Raw genomic sequence first — 22,375 nt, 5'->3', positions numbered from 1 at the left:
TTCCCAGTTTCCGATACCACATGAACACAGCATCACAGCTTCACAGCATCGCAGCATCACACATCACACATCACACATCACTCATCACACATCACACATCACACATCACTCATCACACATCACACATCACACATCACTCATCACACATCACACATCACACATCACTCATCACACATCACACATCACACATCACTCATCACACATCACACATCACACTCCTGCATCGAAGTGCGAACTGCCAGGGTTGCTTAGCAACAGAAGCATAACAAAAAATAAAATGACCTTGGTTACACATTGGAGCAGGCAAAACGTGTTTCATTCGACACAAACACCATTAGAGTACGATGCTTTGTAGTCCTTGCTGAACTGGAGTTTGATTCACTATACACTGAAACCTTTATCTGTTGCTCTCCACAACTAGTGTTTTATCAGCTTACATTTTGTACATGATTGTACATGAATATTAAAATAGTAATGCTTGATTTATTAGTCTATGAATGGAACTTATTTGTATGCTTTGTGTATGCCTAGCATTTGATTCAGTTTGAGAACAGATTCACAATATAGTTCCCATAAATATAGATACACACTGTTTATGGTTAGACTGTTCTAGAAGTATCGATCTCATTCAAAACACTGCTGCAGAAAAACATATTGGTATATTCATGAACCATTACCCAATTCAAACCAGAAAACTGGATCTGAAAACTAAGGAAGAGACTGAGAAGTATTTCCTTTTTTGCCTTTTTTTTTGGGGACAAGGATATTATATTGGAGGGTTAATGTATAATAATCAGGTGAGTTATTTTGTAATTGTTTTAAATTTTAGAACATTTTTTTTTTTTTTGTTCCTGTGCAATATAAAGTGCATCCGCCTGGAAAAATAACACAATGACAGACTGCTTTGTAAAATTTTAAGTTGAATGCCAGGCTTTTGATTGATTAAAAGGGATAGAATAGTGCCAGCAGGATTTTCCTATTTTACTTTCCACAGCAACAACAAGGCACCACATTGACCTGGTGTGGAGATTTTGTGTCCTTACAATTGTGTCTGAAAGGAGGATTCTCACTGGGATGTTGCAGGAGTACCATTCCAGTAATGCTACTGAACTGGAATAATGACCCACTAACATCACATTGAAAATAAACATGTTTTCCATCTAAAATCCTTTGTGCAGTTTATTGATCATAACGAGGTTTTGAAACATTTTCCCCAATCCTGTGAATACATGGCAAACATAAACATATATACATAAAAACACCATGCACATGCCAAACAAAACACAAGAAAATAAAAACAAAACAGCAGCCTACTTGAAAAAATATTCAACAGTATGAAGCTTAGAGGTGAAAATAATCAGGGTCCAGCCTTAAAAAGGTTACCATAACAACAAACTGATCTTCCTGGTTTCACCCGCAACCACAGCCAGACGTCTTGGGTTTTGGCTCCTCGGTGTTCTCGAACTTCAGTGGAGTGCCAACTGTCAATCCATACCAGCCGTCATGCATAGGAATCTGCCCCAGGTGAAACTGGTTGTAGATTTCTTTGGTGAGAGTCTCAAAGGCAAGGTCCACATTCATATTGTTCTTGGAGGAGACCTCTATGTAACCTGTCATGCCCAGGCTCCTCGCCAGGGCCTCCGCCTCATGTTCGCTCACTTCTCGGAGTTCATGAAGGTCACTCTTGTGCCCGACTAGGGTGAATACCATAGTGGCTGGTTTCACATACTCCACAACCTCCGTGTGCCAGCTCCGCACATTCTCAAAGGTCTTCCTCTGGGAGATATCAAACACCATGAGGCAGCCCACAGAATTTCTCATGTAGGACTTCGAGATCGACCTGTGCGTCAAATTAGGAAAAACAAAATCACAGGGGGGCTGTAATAAAGTTACATTAAGGAACTCTCTTGCTTTGGGTAAGTCCTTGTAGAAAACACAAAAGACAACAAAAATATACACCCTGCTCTAAAAGCAAGATACCAGAGTGAAGAACAACTGTCTGCCTAAGCTACTTAAGCCTTTTCTCCGGTTAAAAGAGTTAATTATTAACCGACTACTCTAGATCTAATTATCTGAGTCACTGTATCCATTAAATAAAGCTAACAGATGTTATCAGTAAGAATAATAATAATATGTACAGATAACAGCATAACCTATTGCAACAGCAAAAAGATACCACTCTAGCCAGTAAATACCACCGTAATCTGTGTAAATTAATCTTTTCATGCTAAATTATGAGCACAAGTACTACAAAATTGTTTAACTGATCTAACAAAAGAGGAAGAGGATGTTTATTTTATTGAATGTACTGTAATAATAATTATGATATCTTAATCAGAACACTTTGTTTCTGTGTGTCAAGCCCGGGCAAGCAGAATCAGACTCTTACCTGAATCTCTCCTGCCCAGCTGTGTCCCAGAGCAGGAGTTTGATCATGACCCCTGGGTCGAAGTCTAGGTGCTTCACTTTAAAGTCAATGCCCAGAGGAGACTGCCTAGACTCCTCAAATGTGCCTTCCGTGTAGCGATGCAAGAGGGAAGATTTCCCTACAGCCGAGTCACCCAGGATAACAATCCCAAACCTAAAGTTCCAGGACAGCTCCATTGCAGCTGAATTAACAGATCCACAAGTGTTGATTTATATTTAAATGTATATGTATACACACACACACAGGCACCTAAGAATCACAAACGTCTTTTTTTTCCATAGATCTTTTTGTACGTGACAGTGCTCTATACTTTGCAGATTTCAAATGTGTAATTGTGAAATATACCTTAACTTCTTTGGCTTTGCAATTATAGTCTGCTGACAGAACAGGCTGGTTTAACTTGTTGAGCAAGAAGCTCAAAAAAACATTTTGGTAAACTTAAAAAAAACTTCAGTGAATATGCAATACAGAACACACCTTAGAAGCAACAGATTATAAGTGAAAAGTAGGATTGTACTATAAAGCTGTTTAATATAAAAGACTGATAAACTATTTTAGTGCGATCAATTATTCTCTCAGGAGAATTGCAATTGTCACGATTGGGTAGAACATTTAATCAACTTAGAAACACTGGTATTAGATATATTTGTGTTGTATCTGAAACTAACAAGAAACCATTGCACAATGAAATGGTGTGTTTAGTATCTGATTTGCCAGTGAAATAATTACTAATGTAATTAAACTTGCAGAGGTTTAGCTTTCTGTACCAGCTAGTGTGGGCAGTGACAGTTTCACTACATAACAAAATATTAGGATATCTATACAATTTAAATAAAACAGCACATATCTACTTTATTTTCTCAATACATATACATAATTAACATTAATTTGTGCAGGATACTTTCTTTAATTAAGTAGCTGAACTGGACCTTCCTGTTTCAAACTGCTAAATCAGGATGCTTCAGTCATTGCTGTAACAGGAAGTACAATACACATTTGTCTCAGAAAACCAGTAGTTTTCCTTTCAGTGCAAATAAGTGCATTCTCAAAAAGGCCTTCACTGTGAACTTCTAGGATGTAACTGATCAAATGAATGTACTTTTGTCAATAAACGTGTTAAACTAGGACACTTATCAGATATATCCAAGATCTTGCAACATACTGTATGTCAGCAGCTATAGTTTAAAATATATCAACCATCATTTCCCTGGAACTCACAAATTTCTTCCAACTGGCTTTATGTCTACAAGAGGCCATATTTGAGAACCATGCTGCCCTGCGCTCAGTAAAACCCACATTGTTACACGGTGCTGAATTGTAACTGTAACCTATAAGCAAAGTTGTCAAACAGTTGGCAAAGACTGCATGCCCTGCCCACACCTACACAAACCGTCAATGGAGGACATCCCATAGCCTGAGAGGCAGAAAGAAGGGTTACTATTATGATTCATCTCATAATGTCTCACTAATTTTACAGTCTGTGCTTTTGCCGTCTCTCTTTTAGGTATCAGCTTTCTTATATTTGATTCACAAAACAAGTTTCACATTCTGCCATCAGCAACAAGGGCTTTTGTTTTTCTTAAAGTTTTTTATTTTTTTATTTTAGGAGCCTGAAAAAACAACTCTATGGGAAGTGATTAAACATCTGTTCACTTGTCAATGGTGTTAATTGTCAATTAATGTGCTGTGTAGGAATGCATTTTCCAGGAAAGCTTGCAATGAACAGTGTGAATGTGGAAAAAAAGGCTTAGTTAATGTTATTTTCAGAAGTGAGGAAATCATATTCTGTACCTGTAATGAAAATGTTAATGTTAACTTCAGGGTTAACATGTAATTTCATTAAATATGTAATTATTCAAGATAAAATTAACATTCATACATTGAGTTATTATAAAGGTTCATCTAATTATTTATGATGTGTAATGTCAAATTGTGAGAAACAGAGACATTAAGACCACATACTGATGAGTATTCAGAATAATAGGCATTTTATTTTCTAAAATTATATTTAAAAAATGAAATTAGATTTCAGCAATTACAAAAATAAAAGAAAAATAAAGGGAAATGTCATGAAAAGAATCAGTCCGATTCTCATTTTCTACTAATACTGTGAACTTGACAAGATTGTCACAACATGGGGTCAAACCCCGACAATTCAGCTGCCCCTGTCCCTCCGGAGGGTTCAATTTACAACTCTTTACAAACAATACACAAATTCAATTCAATATTAAGGCATTACAGACACAATTACAAATTGTACGCAACCATATCTAAAGATGCTTTAAGAATGACTTAAAACACCTTCCCATATCACATAACTGAGTTTGTGCTCTCTAAGACCGGCTGCACACAGACCTGTGGTTCCCCGCCTGCAGAGAGTGAAGTGGGGAAGTGAACATGTAGACTTTGTGATGAGTCGAAGAAGTAGATTGAACCAGCACTCATAAACCTGGTGCTCCAAAAAACATTTACTATACCGACATGCAAGGATTTCAAATTTCCAATCCACAGGAGGTCTTCATCAGAAGGATCATGTTGTGCTGATATAATAAAAGTTTTTGGGAGCTGATGTATTAAGCATGCAGGTACTATCACCTATTTCTACTCTATTGGATTACCTCTGTACCTCACGTTGAGAACAGAAACAGGACGTGCACGGATTTCTCTTGGTTTCTCAGCACAGATGGAGAACAGAGCCCTGGAGATGTGGCGATGAGGGCCTTTTGGGATGGTGTGGCTCCAAGGACCTGTGGGAGCCTCCGGGGGCCCCTTGCTCTGATAGACTGGCCAGCTGGCCAACTAGCAGAGGGAGAAGCGCCGGGAGTTGATGTTCATTTTGGTGACACCGATGAGCTTGAGTGGCGTGGAGAGGCTGAAGCCGGGGGTGACAGGGAAGTCGCACAGCAGGTCGGACAGCTCGTCCCGCTCCTCAAGCTCGTAGGTGGCGTCGTTGAGCATCTTGCGGTGCAGGTGGCACGTCTGCTCGATCTTCAGCTTGTTGATGTCGCTGCGCAGACGCATCAGCTGTCGAGCCAGCTGCTGGTCTTGGAGACGCATTTCAGTCTGAAACAAATAATACATCTCAATAATAATAATACAAAATCCAGTGCACATCCAAACTAAAGCTGCAATGCTTAGTTTGTTTCCTATGTTTTTGACCCCAGAAAACTGCTATTATAATCTGCGTGGAAAACAGGCACCATAATCATTTACAATAACCTTTCATTTATACAAGTACACTCACACTGCTAGTCAGTTTCTGTAAACCAATTAATACAACAAGGGATAAAGATTAATAATTAAATGCACAATGTGTTTTATCATATCCCTGTCCTGTTCATTGTGTACATAGTACTGTGCAACAATTCAGAAGGAATTACATTACAATACAACTTAATCACTTAAGAAATCTAGAGGAAAAAAACTGTAAATGAAACTAATTGCATCTTAAACGTGTGATCAGATGGACAGAACAAATGAAGTCATTTAGTCTATATTCTGGTTGTTAATGAGCTTTGTGATTAAAGGAAATCATTAGCAGCGTTCTTCAAGGATTTCAGTGAACTATCAACTAAAACACGGCTTGGCAATTTGTTCCCTGCACAACCTTCTATGCAAAGACATGCCTCCTGTCTCCTGTCCTCAATCTGTCCCCATTTCCCTGGTTGCTTTGAAGAGGCTGCATTCTTTCATGTATGCCAAAGTCTGAAGATCCCAAATTAAATAATACTCAGAAATTAATTTCTCTAGAAAGCAGATTTCCACAAAACTCACCATATTCCAGTCCATATTAATCCTATTATTACCCATATTAATCATATTAGTCCTCTTTCTATCAAGGCTTTGAGTATCAAAGCCTGTAGTTTATTCTATAACAATTACCAGTACATACATTTTGCAGAAAATTACTATAATATGTTCAACTTTGTTCAGAAATTATTTAAATTATAGATAATTAATAATGATACAAAAAAGAAAGAAAACTTTGGAGACCTAGAATCATTACGTTGGAATTGATAATCCTTTTTTCTTTTTTGATGATGTTGAATTACTTTGGACACCAAACAAATAAAAATAACTGAATTATTATTCGGGTATTTTTGGCCTTATTCCTTCCTGGCTGAGGAAAGACAACACAATGAGGCTGATTGTAAAGGCCTGGCAAAACAGTTTTTGTTGTTAAGGGTTTTGAATTTGAAAACAGATCTTTCGGCCGTCAACTTATCTAAAGGTGGGTGTTCACTGGAATATAGGAAAATAAAAATTCTGCAAAATAATCTCATGCATGGTTTTACTAGATATGGTTTTATCAGAAAAGCTAAAGCAGAAATATCTCCCCCAAAAATAACTCTTTAATGCTGCCTTTATATATAAAATAAACTCTACTATGACTGTACATAGATTGCCATAAATCTCTTTGTAGCATTAATAACATGGCTCGGTGCAGCCAGCACAGACTGGAATTCAGATTAATATACAGAAAAGGCAATTTCTTCCCCTTGTAGATACATGTACTGTAGTAATATGGAAAAAGCTTACAGCATACAACCACAGAGGGCCAAGACAGACAAATTGCTTTTCTTGACAAGCCCAAGGGCTTAACTTTTTATCCCTAGTTTTTTATTTTTTCAAATGCTTTCTTGCTGGTTTTAATGTAATTCTTAAAATGTTTTAACAATGTTTCCTCATCTTATTTAAACAGTTGTCAAGCTGTGGTTAGTTTTTTCCCTGAAAACAAAGCTAAATAAACGGCACTGGCAAATTATTAAACTTAAGTGCTTTAGCATTTGCAGACCTACCCTATCTGCTCCTTTATTTGCTTCACTGTTTTCATTAACTGGAAGAAAAATGATTCAAGCCACAAACCGAGCAATGTGTACTACAATTTGCTTGAATATTAAAGACTTAAAAAACACATACAGTATCTTAGTATTTTCTTTTTTTAAACTCTTTTGTAATATATCTTCTACAAAATACATACGCAGTACCAACCTTTCTTGGAGAAAGTAACGAATAATACTTTAATACGATTTTTACTTTTATATTCCATTATTCCATAATATATTATTCCAAAGAGCACTGCCACTAAGTTTAAACTTTGTACAACACTTGAGTATGGTGCGGGATAATGCAAGCCACTCCTCTGTAACAAATAGCAGAAAAGCTTGTGTAAGTACCATAAATCCTATTTGGAGAGGGAGGAGGGAAAAAAATAAAAGTGTTTGGTGTAACACCTACTGAATTGTACTGTAGTGTAAGACCCTGTCTCAGCCTGTGTATCCCGTCTCCTGACGCCGAACACATACTCCTTAATTCCTCAAAGTAAGTCACTCGTCTATGAGATCAGGATTACCCGAGACAATTTACCAATTCCTTCCTGAGCCAGCTGAGTGCTTCGTCGATGCTCCCAAAGCCCTTGAGGTTCCCTGAGGGCAGGCTCTCCTCTCTGACAATGCTGCTGCTTTGCAGGTGCTGCTTGGGATGCCTCAGAGAGCCCACAATCTCCTCACTGGCTTTCCGCTCCTCTTTAGGCATGGCTCCCTCCTCCCGGGTCTTGTGGTCCCTGGAGCTGTGGGCCTCCAACTGGGCCTTCCACTCCAGATAGGAGGGCCTCCTGGTCTCCAGTCTCAGCTTCTCGGTCAGAGCCTTCAGGCTCCTCAGGTGGTCATCGTGAGTGACAGCTGGGCCATCCTGTCCAGTCCCATCGGCTTCCTCCACACTGATCTTTGGCAGCGACATTGTATCCATTGACAGTAGTGACTCACAGCAAGGCCAAAACCAAAAAAACAAACTAGCTCAGTTTTTTGCAAATGTATCTCTAAGGTTTGGTTTCCTTATAGGAGTTTCTTTTGTCTACAGCCCTTAAAGCCCTCTTCCTGTAAATCCACACATTTGGTATAATTAGTGTTTTGGGGGCTTTTTATTTTTACTGTAGGATGTTCATTACTAAATGAGTGGATGAAGAAAGTGATCCCAACTGGATTAGACACAAGCTTCTGTAAGGCAACAGGAGTTAGGTTTGCCTACTGTGACCAATTTGGCGTATTATTTCTAGGAATATCCCTTAATAATAGACTGTAATCCAGTTAGCAGTGCACTCAGTACAGATAACATATACAATCATAATGGGAATCCACAATTTGAAGGCACAAAACAGCAATACTTATGATCAAAAACAATTCAGGGAATAAGGGAGAAAAAATGGTATGAGTTGCTGTTTTAGGCTTCCTTCTTCATTAGGTTCTTTACGAAATCCAAAATCACAAAAATGCTTATAAAAGATAGTCCTTCCTTACACTTCCTTGTAATTAATCCACTGAAAATAAAACCTCCAAGATCGGAACTGTGACAGTAAATGGCAAAGAAGAAATATTCTTTACATTCCCTTAATGGATTCGATCCAATACTTACAGCAGCTGCAACAGTTGTGAGATTATCTAAAAAAAGAAATATAAAAAGAGGTTAGCTTCCATATTTCCATTTATTTAAAGACAAAAATGGTTACCAGCGTGAATACAAAAGTGTTCCAATGCATTAGCACAATCTGACGACACAGCTTCATGCAACCATGACCCAATAACGATAACACACATTTTAGTGGAGTTGAGAAGGATTATTACATGGTAACAGCTGAGTGGAGAAAAGTCCCAAATGGACATATTACACTTAATTTATATTACAAATCTGAAAACCAATTTCCATCAGATCCAGTGACAGTCAGTCATTGTTTCATGGTTCTCAAATTCATCAAGGACATTTTCCATGGCCTTTGTCTTGGTATTCTTGAACAGTTCCACACAATTACAGGGGCAGCGGAGCCTCACCAGCTTTGGTTCATTTACAGTGCCACACACTTTAAAATAGCAGCTGTTCAATACAGTAAACACTTTCACCGGCAGTGTTAACACATAGCAGCATTCTACAATCTACTTCAGAAATTCTGTCAGCAAAATTCTTCAATTGAATTGACTTTCCAGGTCTCGAAATTAAATATACAACAATATACAGCCCTACTGTAAAGGTACCTTTTGTACAGAATAAGAAGATTAATTTGCCTTGCATCTCCTTATTGTTCATATGGACACACATGTTTGATGTATATGGCATCCACCTGGTTAACTCTTTGGTACCAAATATGGATTATGCTCTGTGGGTAGTGTGAACACAAAATTATTTGTACTGACAGTTCTAAACTCATCACCTTCTTGTTACAAATTCTGGAAAGGAAGAAGTACATTAATGTGTGCGTAAGCTGAAGAGGACAAAACCTCTTTCACACTCCTGTTTTTAAAAGGTATATTGCTATGGTGACACGTTGAAAAGCATAAATCTTAAGCCTTGTGCCATCAATACTGGCTCAGAAAGTGAATTTAATCTACATACCAACAAAGATAACTGAAGAGGTCCTAGAGTTAAGTCTGATCTGAATATTCAGTAGTATTTTTCTAAATTCTAAAATTGCAATTTATATGTTCAGTCTATGAAGTATTCAATTTTTCTGACTGACTGTTATGTTACCTACCTAAACACTTACCATTAAGTCCTTTCTGTGTTTCCAGCATTCACTTTCTCAGTCTTAGCCTTGTGCGTCACTCTATTGGTTCATTTTTTACCCTTTGTTACAGTTGTTCAGACACATAATAGATGTACTGTAAGCAGGTCTCTGCTGCCCCTCAGCAGGGAGATTCTTCTTGGGTAAGCCTGAATTTCTGGCAGTGACAGTAAACTAATAAGCATCAAAAGTGAAAGAAGAGAAAAACAGAAAGGCAGACTTATAACTAGGAATAGTTATCAAATACCTAGGGCGGGGGGAAAAAATCAACACTCATTTGAAAAGAATCTCTTTGGCTTCCTGAGCTTGCTGGTCAAATTGCCTGTTATTTAGAGCAAGATTTCAGAGACAGACGTATCTTATCACACTGCGAATCACTGCCAGGCATGAACAAGCAATTTCTATGGTAACAGACAGCAGCTGAAATGTCAGCACTTTCTACTGTCTTCCTGGTGATTATATTCAAGAACTTTATGCTCGACTTACTGCTCATAAATGCTAACTTGTGTGCTTTTAGTTGTGCCTACATGATAGCGGGAAAAAATAACGACAACGTAATACATAAGGACTAATAGCCTCTCATCACTTTTGACAGAAATCTCTTGGAATACTCAAGCAACACAACGGAATGTTCCACAACTAACATTCTGATGCACTATCCATCTCTAATTAGATCTGAGGACTGAATACTTATGTTACAGCAGGCACTATGCACACCTGTGGAGCTGTGGTGTTGTTCTCTCAAAGAGTGTCAGCTGGTTAGCTGGCTGGCTTACTAAGGGTTCAGTCAAGAAGTTGCAGATGCCAATGAAACTGCTCCCCAGTGGAAATCTCCTCTTAAACTCACTTAAAAAAAAAGTTTAAATGTAAATAGGACAGAGCTGTATATCTACATGGTATAATCTACAGTCAATCTCCTTTCATACTAAGAATTTCACTCCAAAACTCAAAATCTTATCAACTGTGTTGACACAAGTCTTGTGCAGATACAGAAAGCCCACTTTGGCATCCATGCCCACCAATTAGTGAAGAGGTCTCTGGAATACACAGCACTATACTTCACAAGTTTGAAAAAGATTAAATAAAAATAAATGCAGGTGGTGTTCCACTTTATGCAGAAAAAAGTAATGCAGTCGAGACTTTCCACCCCCAAAAGACAATTTATACTGAATCTGGGACACTGTGTTTCCTATGTGTGGTGCTATACTGGGATTCCTCCAGGGCTTAAATGAGGTTGGCACCTTCATTTTTATCATCCATCTAGCAGTGTTTTTTCTGATCCATAAAAGAGGCGCCAGTCTAACTAAAGCATCCATTCCTTCCTTTATAGCTCCTCCTGAACCAACACATAAAGCAAGGAAACTCTAGATTTCCTGCAGCATTTTCACCATGTGCTAAAATAACTCCTGTAGAAGAAATTAAATTCATTTTAGATCAAAGTTCCAAAAGGGCTGAAAAGACTTATCCCTTTCTAGGAATATGATTTCTAAAACTGCATTCCCAATAGCGATAGACAAAATTCAGGCTATGTTTTCATAATGCACTAGGAAAAAGAAAGTCAGCCCATCTCCAAAATACAGACAGGTGACAAATTAAAGGAAAAACCTGAATAAATGAATGGAGGAACACAACGAATGCAGATGCCTCTAAACAGGTGTATTGCATGATACAATTAAGCAATTAACATCCTATCAAACTATGTGGCATGAATAAAAATGCTGAGCAGGCCCAGCTGACCTCGATTTTGTATCATGATGTCAAGAGGAAAGTATCTAATTGACTTTGAAAGAGGGGTCATTAATGGTGCACCATAGGCACTGGTCTACAGAGCACAATTACACTACAAAATACCATGCTGATCACAGCTCAGAAGCAACTAAGGAATTAAACAATGACTAACCAGCCCACCACATCCATTTAGCTATTCAACAGCATTAGGTGTCTGCCATTAACTAGGGGCCTGAAGGCAAAGCATAGCATTTCTAGCAGCTGCTGGGAGAATGTCCTGTGTATTGAAAGCGATATTGGTATGAAATCAGATATTTTAATGCCATCAAATGCAAAATGGTTTTACATTGCTTGGCATGCCTGTGCTTAAATGTTGGAAACCATTTTAATGTGACCATATAAAATTTCACAGAAGGGTGTTTTTCTTTTTAATGAGAAAGACGTGCAACACTAGCCACAGTAACAGGTTTGTAACAACAGTAGCCACAGTAACAGGTTTGGGTTTTTCCGCAAAACATGGGTGGATGGATAGAGGCATTACTGGAAAGCACATGGGGTGTTGCTGTGACAACGTGGGCTGTTCCCTCTCACAGAGATTGGGAAGGGGAGCCTACAGCAGGCTGGGTGAACCTTTTTGAATTGAACAATAAATAAATTAAAGAAGCCTCCTTTGATTTCTCAACCACGTTTCCTTCCTGGACACAAAGAGTTCTTTAGACTGAACATCTGCTCAGGAATTTTCTCCTGAAAAGAAAGGCCTTCAGTAGCCCTCTTTGTGAAAATCACAGTGGCTTATGATCTTCTTAATACATCGCCTATAGGCTGACCTTACCCTTTTCCACCCAAGAACAAAAAGCTTACCCACTCATGAAAAGCTTAACTCTGGAATATATGTAAATCCTTGGGCATATTATAGATTCCTTTACCTATTTATTTTATAGCAATATAAATTCATAAACCAACCGTTTTGACATTAACTAGAAGAATGTGTAACTGAAGAGCAGACCTCTCCGTGGTGAAATCCTGTCTTTCACTTCTGTAATTACTGTAGAACAAGGAAGGCAGGAGAAGAGACTTCAGAGGGGGGACATGGGTTTTTTTGTCCTTTCCAACAGAGCTAATGATAGAATGGTATAACTTTCCCTGTTACAAGTAGCTGCCATGGAAACAAACACATGAAAAGAAAAAAACATTTTAAATGGAGGAAAACTATTTACTTAAAAATCTGTTTTCTTAGAAGTGGAATAAGCGAATCACATACTGTGTCCTATCTATGCCTGTATCTATGTGATAGGAGTCTGCTTTGGATGACAGAATGAGAAAGCAACCCTGTCTGTCAATCCTGCCTGGCCTGTTGCATGTGAATGCGTTTTGCAGGACATCCCTAATCAGATTTACTGAAGGAGGAGATGCCTAATTTGTAAAAAAAAAAAAATATATATATATATATATATATATAGGTTACATAGATATTTTGTTTCTTTCATTGCTGTGTGCAATGCATAGTGTTTTTGAATTACAGAGTTAACTAGATGTTTTATTTTATGTTAGCCTAAATCAGAAACAGGAACAAATATAAATGAAAATGTTTTCACTCTTTTTAATCAAATAGTAACACTTGGATTAAAGCAAATTATGCACAGTAGTTAGTTAGTTAGTTAGTTAGTTAGCAGTTAGTCAGGTGTTTCTTCCAGTATGGGTTGTACAAAAATATATGCTAGATCAATCTGTCTGACAAGACAAAAGGGTTAATATGAAAACATAAATTCTTTGTCCTTTGTCTGCTAGTTCTGCCCTTAGTTTTCATTATTATGTGACTCAGAGCTTGCATTCACACCTCCTAAATCTAGTGTGATCAACACGTCCAAGAACTTCCTTGTGAATCATATGAACTGTTAATTACACATTATTCAGGAAGTGTAAATCGAGTTTTTACTTGTGACATGCTCAGTGGGACTTAAGCATAGTTAAAAAATACCTCAGATAGATGCAAATGAAAAATGTATCTTCCTTTGGTTTAACCAGAGACCTTTCAGCTATATGAAGTGCTTATGTTTATCTGTCAATAATATCAACAAGTATGGACAGAATTGGTTCAGTTATTGCTATAATACATGTTGTCTTTTGTTTTTCATCTTTCATCACATTAAATCGGTATTTTAGAAAATAAGTCAATCCACAAAGAGTAAAACCCATTGAGCTCAATTTAATTAACTTTTATTCCATTCTAATCCATTACCACTCAGGAGAGGAATTAAAAAAGGGTAATTTTAGGAGAAAAGAAAAACATCTATGGCTGAAATAAATCATTCCTCTTCCAGACAGGCAAGCTAATGGTCTTACATGGCCAAAAAGTGATAATATGTTAATGCTCAGGGGAGCTTTGAGTCTGTTCTTCCACAGCAATCAAATGGTTCTGCAGGTTCGCCACCCTTACTGTGAGAAATTCCTTCTGCCTCCAGTCAGGAGTTCCACTGCACCGCAGCATCGCAGGTCACATGACTGCACAAAGAAAGCCATCACCTATTGTTACGTTTCCCATGTATTCAACCACAAAGCACATCACAGGGGGTGTGCTGAATGGCTTGTTCAGAAACATACACAATTGGACAGTGAGGCGTGGACAGAGGAGGAGACAGGAGACCCAGCTGTTGAAATGAAACCAAGGCCCTAGGCTGTTCCTAAGGCCGGCAGTGATGACCCTGTCATTCTGTGGTCTGGAGACCGCCTGCTCAGCTGCACTTCCTGACAGTCATTAAAAGGAGTGGGTGTCAGGATAAGCATGGCCAGGGGACACCTCCCTACCCACTGATACTCTTAGCTGATGCTCTATAATTGGGGGTTTCACTTTAATAGAAGTTGAAGAGGGCCACCCCCTACTGTGTGAGGATTAAACACAGCCATCTGATACATCCTTTTGGTGAATCACCAGGGTTCCAGTCTGCACATTTAGAAATATTTCTAACATATCCGCGTAGTACTGGTGTAAATACAAGCACAGATGTAAAACAGAATAGACATGGGAACAACGGACTTGAGCTGGACTGTTGGAGGGAGGATTACACAAGCATTAAGAGATCCATAGAAGAAATCACAAAATTATAATGTTGTATTTTCAACAGGAGTGCATTATGATGTAGAGCGCACAGTTAACAGATTCTGTCAAGACACTGCCAGGAAATCAACACGATTCTTCTTCAAGTCTTCTCAAAATCCTCCTTGCTGAGAGACAGCACGTAAATCCAAGTTTGAAGCAGGAGATTTAAGTCTGGCATCGGACAAAATATATGAGAGCAGAATGTTAATTTGTGTAATTACAATCATTCTATTGGAGATTTTTTGAATGGATTTACAAGAGCTTTATATTAATAATAATAATAATAATAATAATAATAATAATAATAATAATATAAAATAAGTCTATAATATGCCTTTAACAATTACTGAGTTATATGAAAAACATGGATTCTGATTAATAACCCATTAGCTGTTTCTCAGGAAATTACTATTTTACTCAGCGTGATTTAATTTGCACAGAAGTAACATGCAATTAAAATGTGCTTGGGTATATTTTTCTTAAGCAGATTACAGCGCTGGTATACACAACATGAACGGTCTTCTGGGTTCTCCACCACAAATGTATCACAGTTTCCTCAGGGACATCCTTCGGAAAGAGATCCTTATAGTCATTAAGTTTATTTCTACAAGTCCTAGAGATCAGTTAAAAGCAGGATTTGTCTGCCTTTTGCCACATCCGAAATTTAAATACATGGAGAAATTAATGTGGCATAAATATATAGTTAGTATTATACACTGATCAGCCATAACATTATGACCACCTGCCTAATATTGTGTAGGTCCCACTTTTGCCACCAAAACAGCCCTGACCCGTCGAGGCATGGACTCCACTAGTTAGTCTGGCACCAAGACGTTAGCAGCAGATCCTTTAAGTCCTGAAAGTTGCGAGGTGGGGCCTCCATGGATCGGACTTGTTTGTCCAGCACATCCCACAGATGCTCGATTGGATTGAGATCTGGGGAATTTGGAGGTCAAGTCAACACCTTGAACTCGTGATTCATCAGACCAGGCCACCTTCTTCCATTGCTCTGTGGTCCAGTTCTGAGCTCACGTGCCCATTGTAGGCACTTTCGGCAGTAGACAGGGGTCAGCATGGGCACCCTGACTGGTCTGCGGCTACGCAGCCCCATACGGCCATGCGATGCACTGTGTGTTCTGACACCTTTCTATCAGAACCAGTATTAACTTTTTCAGCAATTTGAGCTACAGTAGCTCGTCTGTTGGATCGGACGACATGGGCCAGCCTTCGCTCCCCAAGTGCATCAATGAGCCTTGGCCGCCCATGACCCTGTCGCCGGTTCACCGCTTTTCCTTCCTTGGATCACTTTTGATAGGTACTGACCACTGCAGACTGGGAACATCCCACAAGAGCTGTAGTTTTGGAGATGCTCTGACCCAGTCGTCTAGCCATCACAATCAGGCCCTTGTCAAAGTCGCTCAGATCCTTACGCTGCCCATTTTTCCTGCTTCTAACACATCAACTTTGAGGACAAAATGTTCACTTGCTGCCTAATATATCCCACCCACTGACAGGTGCCATGATAATGAGATTATCAGTGTTATTCACTTCACCTGTCAGTGGTCATAATGTTATGGCTCATCAGTGTATACTATAATAACACTGACTAGACTGATGATTATGCATAAGACAAGAATACAGAAGTATACATTTTGTATTCTGTTGTTATACCTAACTATGGTTAAAGAAAAATTACAACCTACTGTAATTGCCCTGTGTATACCTGCTCCAGTCTGCTTAGGCTACATGGCATTGGGTATTAAGAGTCACAGGACAGCTACACATGTAGTTCCAAATGAGTTCATTACAATTCTGCTCTGCAATCATTTCATGTACTGAAGGATGAGTCAACATACAGCCCTCACTGGGAAGAAATTTGTATTTTAAATCGGGCAGTTGCACAGGCTTTCCCCAGAGACAGTGAACAGGCCATTGAATTCTGATTGTTAGTCACAAGGCACAGTATTGAGTATGCTGTGGCGGAGAAATATACTTTTAAATGGAGATCACACACATCATTTGTAAACTTTCATTCCATGGGGCAGAGTAACAAATGGTGCTTTGAGACTAACATTTTTGAGTTTAAACCATCTTCAAACCCACAGACTCATCTCCCTTAAAATGTCATGTATTGTGACACAAGCCCCCACCTGCCTGTCTGAGACCACAGCACCCAGCTATCACGACATCCTCTGATGCTGGCCCCAGCCGAGGGAAGCCTTAATGGACTTTAGATTCACTGCCTGGAGGAAAGGCAACCATTAGGCTCTGGAACCCCAGAGATTTATTGGAGTCCAAATTTGAGGTTTTTTTTTTTCCTCTGTGTCTGATGGTTTGATCTGTTTTTACTGCCCTTGACTCTTTGAAGTTACCGTTTGCTGCAACTGACTTTGTGCTTCACAGACCCTTTCTGTTTGTTTATATCCTTTTTTGACTCTGCAAAGTGCTCTGTGGTGATGTGTTCACCAAGGGCGGTATAGCAAATAAAAATGGAAATACATTGATTTATTCATAAACTGAATGACTGTACAGGAACAGCAGGTCTATCAGATGTATCACTTTTTCTTTAAACATCCAATGTTCGCAGATTCATGAGCATATTATTTTAATTTAAAGTTTCCTTATCTGGGAGAAACAGATAATGTAAGAATAAATGCAGACACGGCAGTTACAGAAGCTTCAGTTGAAATCCACAGGTGTTAAAGCTAAAAAGACATGTTTTTAAAAACAAAAAAATGCAGTAGCCCCATTTCAAAATTAACAGAATTATAAGAGAGGAAAGATACTAAAGAATACTCTGAAACCAACATTTTCCCAAAGAGGTAGCATCAGCAATCTGGACATTGTTTACCTGCAACAGACCATTAAGAGGTTAGTCTCTATTCTATTACCACAATGCCTCATTCTCTTACCAAAATACATCCATTGTACTGATTCACAGACCATCCCTGTCAGGGTGAAGTAAAGGCAGCTTGGTGGACAACTTAATGTTAAAAAAGTTCACAATCAAAAAAAGCTACAAATAAAAAACAAGGGAGCAGACTGGTTAACACTGTTACAGGCATGAGACTTTAAGGTTTATTGTAATGTGGTGAGAGACTGTCAAAACTGTTGAGTGTTGCAATGTCAGAGGCTGATCTGGAACACAAAATAAACTGTTATTATAAATACAGTGGCTGAAAGGCAATGAAAAGCTCCTGTCCATATACACCATGCTAACAAAGCTCTGGCAGCAGTGCAAAGCTGCACATTGGATTTAATTAATTAGATTTGTTTTGAAAGAGACCACTTTGCTGCCCACACTGTAGGTTTCTTCAAATTTCAATCATTTACTTACAATATTCCAGAAAGTACCACATATTGCATATGGTTACTGCTCTAATTTACATTATCACTGCAATGTTGTATTGGGGTTAAGCAGATGCCAAACAATCCTACAGCACAGAAATGTTACTAAATTAAAGACTCTGTGTTGACAAAGGAACAATAAGCAGTTTTCGAATTGAGGGGGGGCTGGGGGGGTCTGGGACCCCACATAAGAGGTAAGGGACCCCCCATAAATTTGAAGTTGGGGGGTCCCGATATTTCATTCAATTAAAATATTATTTTTTGTGGAAATGAATGCCCTGCCACGAGACGACTGTCAGCTTCTTCCAATTCTCATCAGTGTTCCAGGTTCCATTGTTTTTTATTCAGTGACGTTCTAGACGCGCACGTGGGGAGCACGTCAATTCATCCCCGTCATGGACCCGCGCGTGTGCACAAACTCGCAGTGTTGCGACTCAGTTACAGCAGCGACTGACACAGCAGAGGCTGCTCGAGTTTTCACCAGCTAAGTGTAAACATCAAATTCTTTTCCGATTTAGGATTGTTTACACTTTAGTTACTATAACTATGGAATTTTTCACCTTCGTGCTGAACAGCAGCTCATTTGTAATGTAGCTGCTAGCTGACTGTTTTTATCTTATCTATCAGACAATTGTAGGTAGCTATGCTAACATTACTCTGAAAAACGCGGTTACATGGAGCAAACTTCGTCATTCTGAATGAAATTATTCAAGTTATTAATTTCTCCTCATTATGATTGAAGAGAAAATAATGCTTAGACAGTTAGACACCAATCTTTAATTTAATGGATTAGGGTACCTCCCATAAGCTCTAAGCCAATTCGAACACTGGAGATAAGGCTTGTGTTTCTTGTGCTGCCAGTCAGCATTTCCAGACAAGCCTTAATGTGCTCACATTAACATGTGTAAATTGAATGCATTTTGTTTACAACATGTCATGTTTGATGTAATTCTAAAAAGCAATATTTGTTAAAGCATTCTTTGCGTGACTAGTGTTTTTTGTATAATATGTATGGTTTCCTATAGGCTTGTCCATGCTCCCCTTCCCTTTTCATTTACCTCTAATATTAAGTAGATCTAATAATTATAAAATTAATAAATGCCTGGTTGTCAGATACTGTCACTGTGATCCCAATATCCTGAATCATATTGATGAAATGTGTTTAAGATTCCAGCAGTGATCCCCAGAGAATTTCAAACTGCAAGAAAACACAGCTCCACTGTTTGGGACAGAATCATACCGGTGGTAAATTTCTGACAAAGTAGGGGGGCAAACAGGCCAGAGACAGAAGAACACTTATTTTTCAATAAGACAAAAAACGTCAAAAACATGGAAAATGCCGATTTAAAAACTCAATCAAAAATCTTGTGAGGCCCCTTTCTCAAAAACTGCTGACTTTTTAAAAACATAATACATTTAAAAAACATATAATTGGGTATTTTGAATGTCCCCGAAGTTTTAACCATAGTATCTAATCACATGCCTGAAATTATCTACATTTTAAATTGCTTTCAATAAAGCCATTTTTTTTTTCAATGTAGGTTTGGTCACACTACCCTTTCAACATGTTGAGCCAAACAGATTTCATATCAAACTCAAGAGGAACGCATTAATAGTAGTGTGCCCTCCAGGAGCAAAGTCATTTTCTACTGAAAGAAGGAAAAAGAAGAAAGAAAGAAGTTGGTCATGTCATACATAACAAGACCATTGCTTATCCCCTTGGCAATGCAGCCTAGATTTCAGGCACTTATACAACATCCCTGCCTTCTTGAAGTATTTGGGATTCAGCTCGAGACAGAACTCCCATGTACCATGAAACCGCAATGCCGGGAATGTTAAACACATTAATGAAACACATAAAGGACTTGTGTTGAACCGAAGGCATTTACGCTTTAGAATGAAATGATAGGCCCTTTAGTGATTTTAACAGTAGACAGATTAATGAACAGTTGCCATGCTTAAATGATTAAAGGGTGTCCTTTGGTGCACATTACTGGATCTTATCAAAATGACAACATGAGAAGCCCTCTGTTTCTTTTACAGTGGAAATCATACTAAGTACATAGCTATCATAAAGACACCATGATTATCAGTTAATGCCTCAAACGCCCCCTTCATCCAAAGTTGGCAGAAATTAGAGTTATTTCATCCACTGATAAGTTACAAATAACAGCGTCCAAATCTTTACTCCATAACAAATGCCTAAAACACTTAATTTTAGTTCTTCTTGGCTATCTAAAAATAAGTGCAAACTAACACACTTGCTTTCAAGCCCTGGCACCTTGGTAAATTCTAATTCCAATGGGAAAGTCTTGCAGCGGTCTAAAATGCATCAAAAGGTGATGGGTTTGCAACACCATTCAGTTTTTAGAAGAACAAAAACCAACCAATACAAAAAAGTTCCAACATAATGCCATACTATATGACTGCCATATAACCAGGTAAGCCTTTTTCTCTTTAAACCACAATTAAATGGAATGGTCATCAAATTGTTTACTTCACTGTAAATCTTCCATTAATATACCACTAGCAGTCTGTATGCTTTTTATGCATTTCCATGCAAATGGGGACAGATTAAGGATCGGAAACTAAACCTGAATTATTCAACATGTATTTAAAAAAGAAAATCCAGATCATAAAACTGGGGTTTGAAAAATATCCCGAAAAGCTGAAGCTGAATATAAATACCAGACATCCCAGGGTACAAATGTGTTACGTTTGCAGAAAAATAACAAACCCTCAAAAATTCACAGACATTACTGCTAATGCACAGAAAAAAATGCAAAATCCACCACCAAATGCCAAGAGGTATTAAATCCTTCTAAAAATGCATTAGGCTTATTCGTCTCAATGCTAGTTTAAGGTCTTTGGCCATGAAAGGTTATTAAACTACACATAGTGAAACACTTAGAATTGACTTCACTCGACAGATCCTCTGCATATTGGTCAGTTTAAATTGACTTTTTAATAAGATTAACACTTTTCATAAAATGTTAAACACTGTACAGGAAATATAACTCGATTCCACAATGAGTCTGAAGGGAAAGATTGAACAAGCAGAATACTGGAAACTGCTCAATTCTCATGACAAGCCCTTTAAAAGGAAAAAGACTGCACAAGATGCTCCTAAAATGCAGCCTAATCACAAGACTTGCAGAAAAGAGGGATTCCACAGGATAAACACTTGGAGTCATTATTTACCCAATTCATTGTATACCCCTTTCTGATCATTTAAATGTAATCATTTGAATTAATAACCAACAAAAGCACAGTTCCCATATTTTATTATTTCTAAATATGAAGCTTCATGAGCTTAAATTGACTTTAGTATGCATGTTTTAAATGTTCCAACAAATATGTTTTTGAAAGCTCTACGAATTCAACAGAGATACTTCTGAACCTTTACACAGATCCAAGATCACAATCCTGTAATCTGAACATAGTGCTCTTTTGATATTTGTCCACATCTCGTTGATACAATGCAATCTGGCACAATCACACTTGGCAGAGGCTCAGAGCAGAGCAGTGGGTTGCCAGCAGAAGACAGGGTCTTTGTCCATTGCCTGTAGGAACATTAGGAATGTTATTTTCTCATGATGTTATCATGTTACTCCCAGAGGGTGGGATACCACGGCAGGCTGGGCCGGGCCAGGGCCAGTACAAATGTATTGAAGAACATATCTTATTTGACCGGAAGCATGACCCTAAAAATTGATTGGCCGGATCTGGTATTTATTTATTTTAATAATGTAAGCTTTTATTTTGAATGTTCTTCTCTTTATTATTTTAGATTTGCTTCTCTTTTTCCTGTTATGTAGTTAGTCCCCTGTGTCAGAAATAATATTCTAGTTAAATTGCTTATTACCAGTCATACATCATATGATATATTTATAAAACAGCTTCTTAATAATAAAACACTACAAAGCCACACACAAAGGGGTTGGTTACACCACAGGTAACGCCCCTGGTCTAAACATATTCAGTTACCTGTTTGTCTATCAATACCTTGATCTCAAGGTGCTAAGAGATGTTGGATCTTTCCTGGCTTTGTGTGTGTGTATCTAAGCAAGTGGGATCATTTTTGCGGCGCCTTCATCCAGCAGTGAATCAATATAGGCTGGTGATGATAACATTATAGTGACATGTGTCTATATATTGGATCACATTTATGTGATTTCCCTTCACCTGCTTCTAGAAATAAAACTACCTATTCCCAATTCTC

General features: G+C 38.3%; 2 protein-coding genes across 2 annotated transcripts in view; both read right to left on the bottom strand.

The window, feature by feature from the left end:
- Nucleotides 1-1,161: 1,161 nt before the first annotated feature.
- LOC136749876 (ras-related protein Rab-39B) lies at nt 1,162-2,801 on the bottom strand. The gene is made up of 2 exons (XM_066704487.1): nt 2,390-2,801; nt 1,162-1,840 (listed from the first exon to the last, which is right to left on the bottom strand). The coding sequence occupies exons 1-2, from the start codon at nt 2,602-2,604 to the stop codon at nt 1,411-1,413; spliced, it is 645 nt and encodes a 214-aa protein (XP_066560584.1). The 5' UTR covers nt 2,605-2,801; the 3' UTR covers nt 1,162-1,410.
- A 1,596-nt stretch (nt 2,802-4,397) lies between these two features.
- Nucleotides 4,398-22,375, bottom strand: part of LOC136749868 (protein FAM167A) — a 19,427-nt gene continuing 1,449 nt past the window's right edge. Inside the window, exons 2-3 of the mRNA XM_066704474.1 lie at nt 7,796-8,865; nt 4,398-5,491 (exon numbers count right to left, since the gene is read on the bottom strand). Of these exons, the coding sequence (XP_066560571.1) occupies nt 5,228-5,491; nt 7,796-8,176 (645 nt within the window). The 5' untranslated portion in view covers nt 8,177-8,865 and the 3' untranslated portion in view covers nt 4,398-5,227. The remainder of the gene's footprint in view (nt 5,492-7,795; nt 8,866-22,375) is intronic.

The sequence above is a fragment of the Amia ocellicauda genome, chromosome 1 (assembly GCF_036373705.1).
Source record: "Amia ocellicauda isolate fAmiCal2 chromosome 1, fAmiCal2.hap1, whole genome shotgun sequence".
Lineage (NCBI taxonomy): Eukaryota > Metazoa > Chordata > Actinopteri > Amiiformes > Amiidae > Amia > Amia ocellicauda.
This window is presented reverse-complemented; position numbering and strand designations above follow the sequence as displayed.

Coding starts and splice junctions, on each gene's coding strand:
- LOC136749876 (XM_066704487.1), bottom strand. CDS start 2,604: ATGGAGCTGTCCTGGAACTTTAGGTTTGGGATTGTTATCCTGGGTGAC. Junction 1,841..2,389: donor GCTGGGCAGGAGAGATTCAG/GTAAGAGTCTGA, acceptor TTTGACGCACAG/GTCGATCTCGAAGTCCTACA.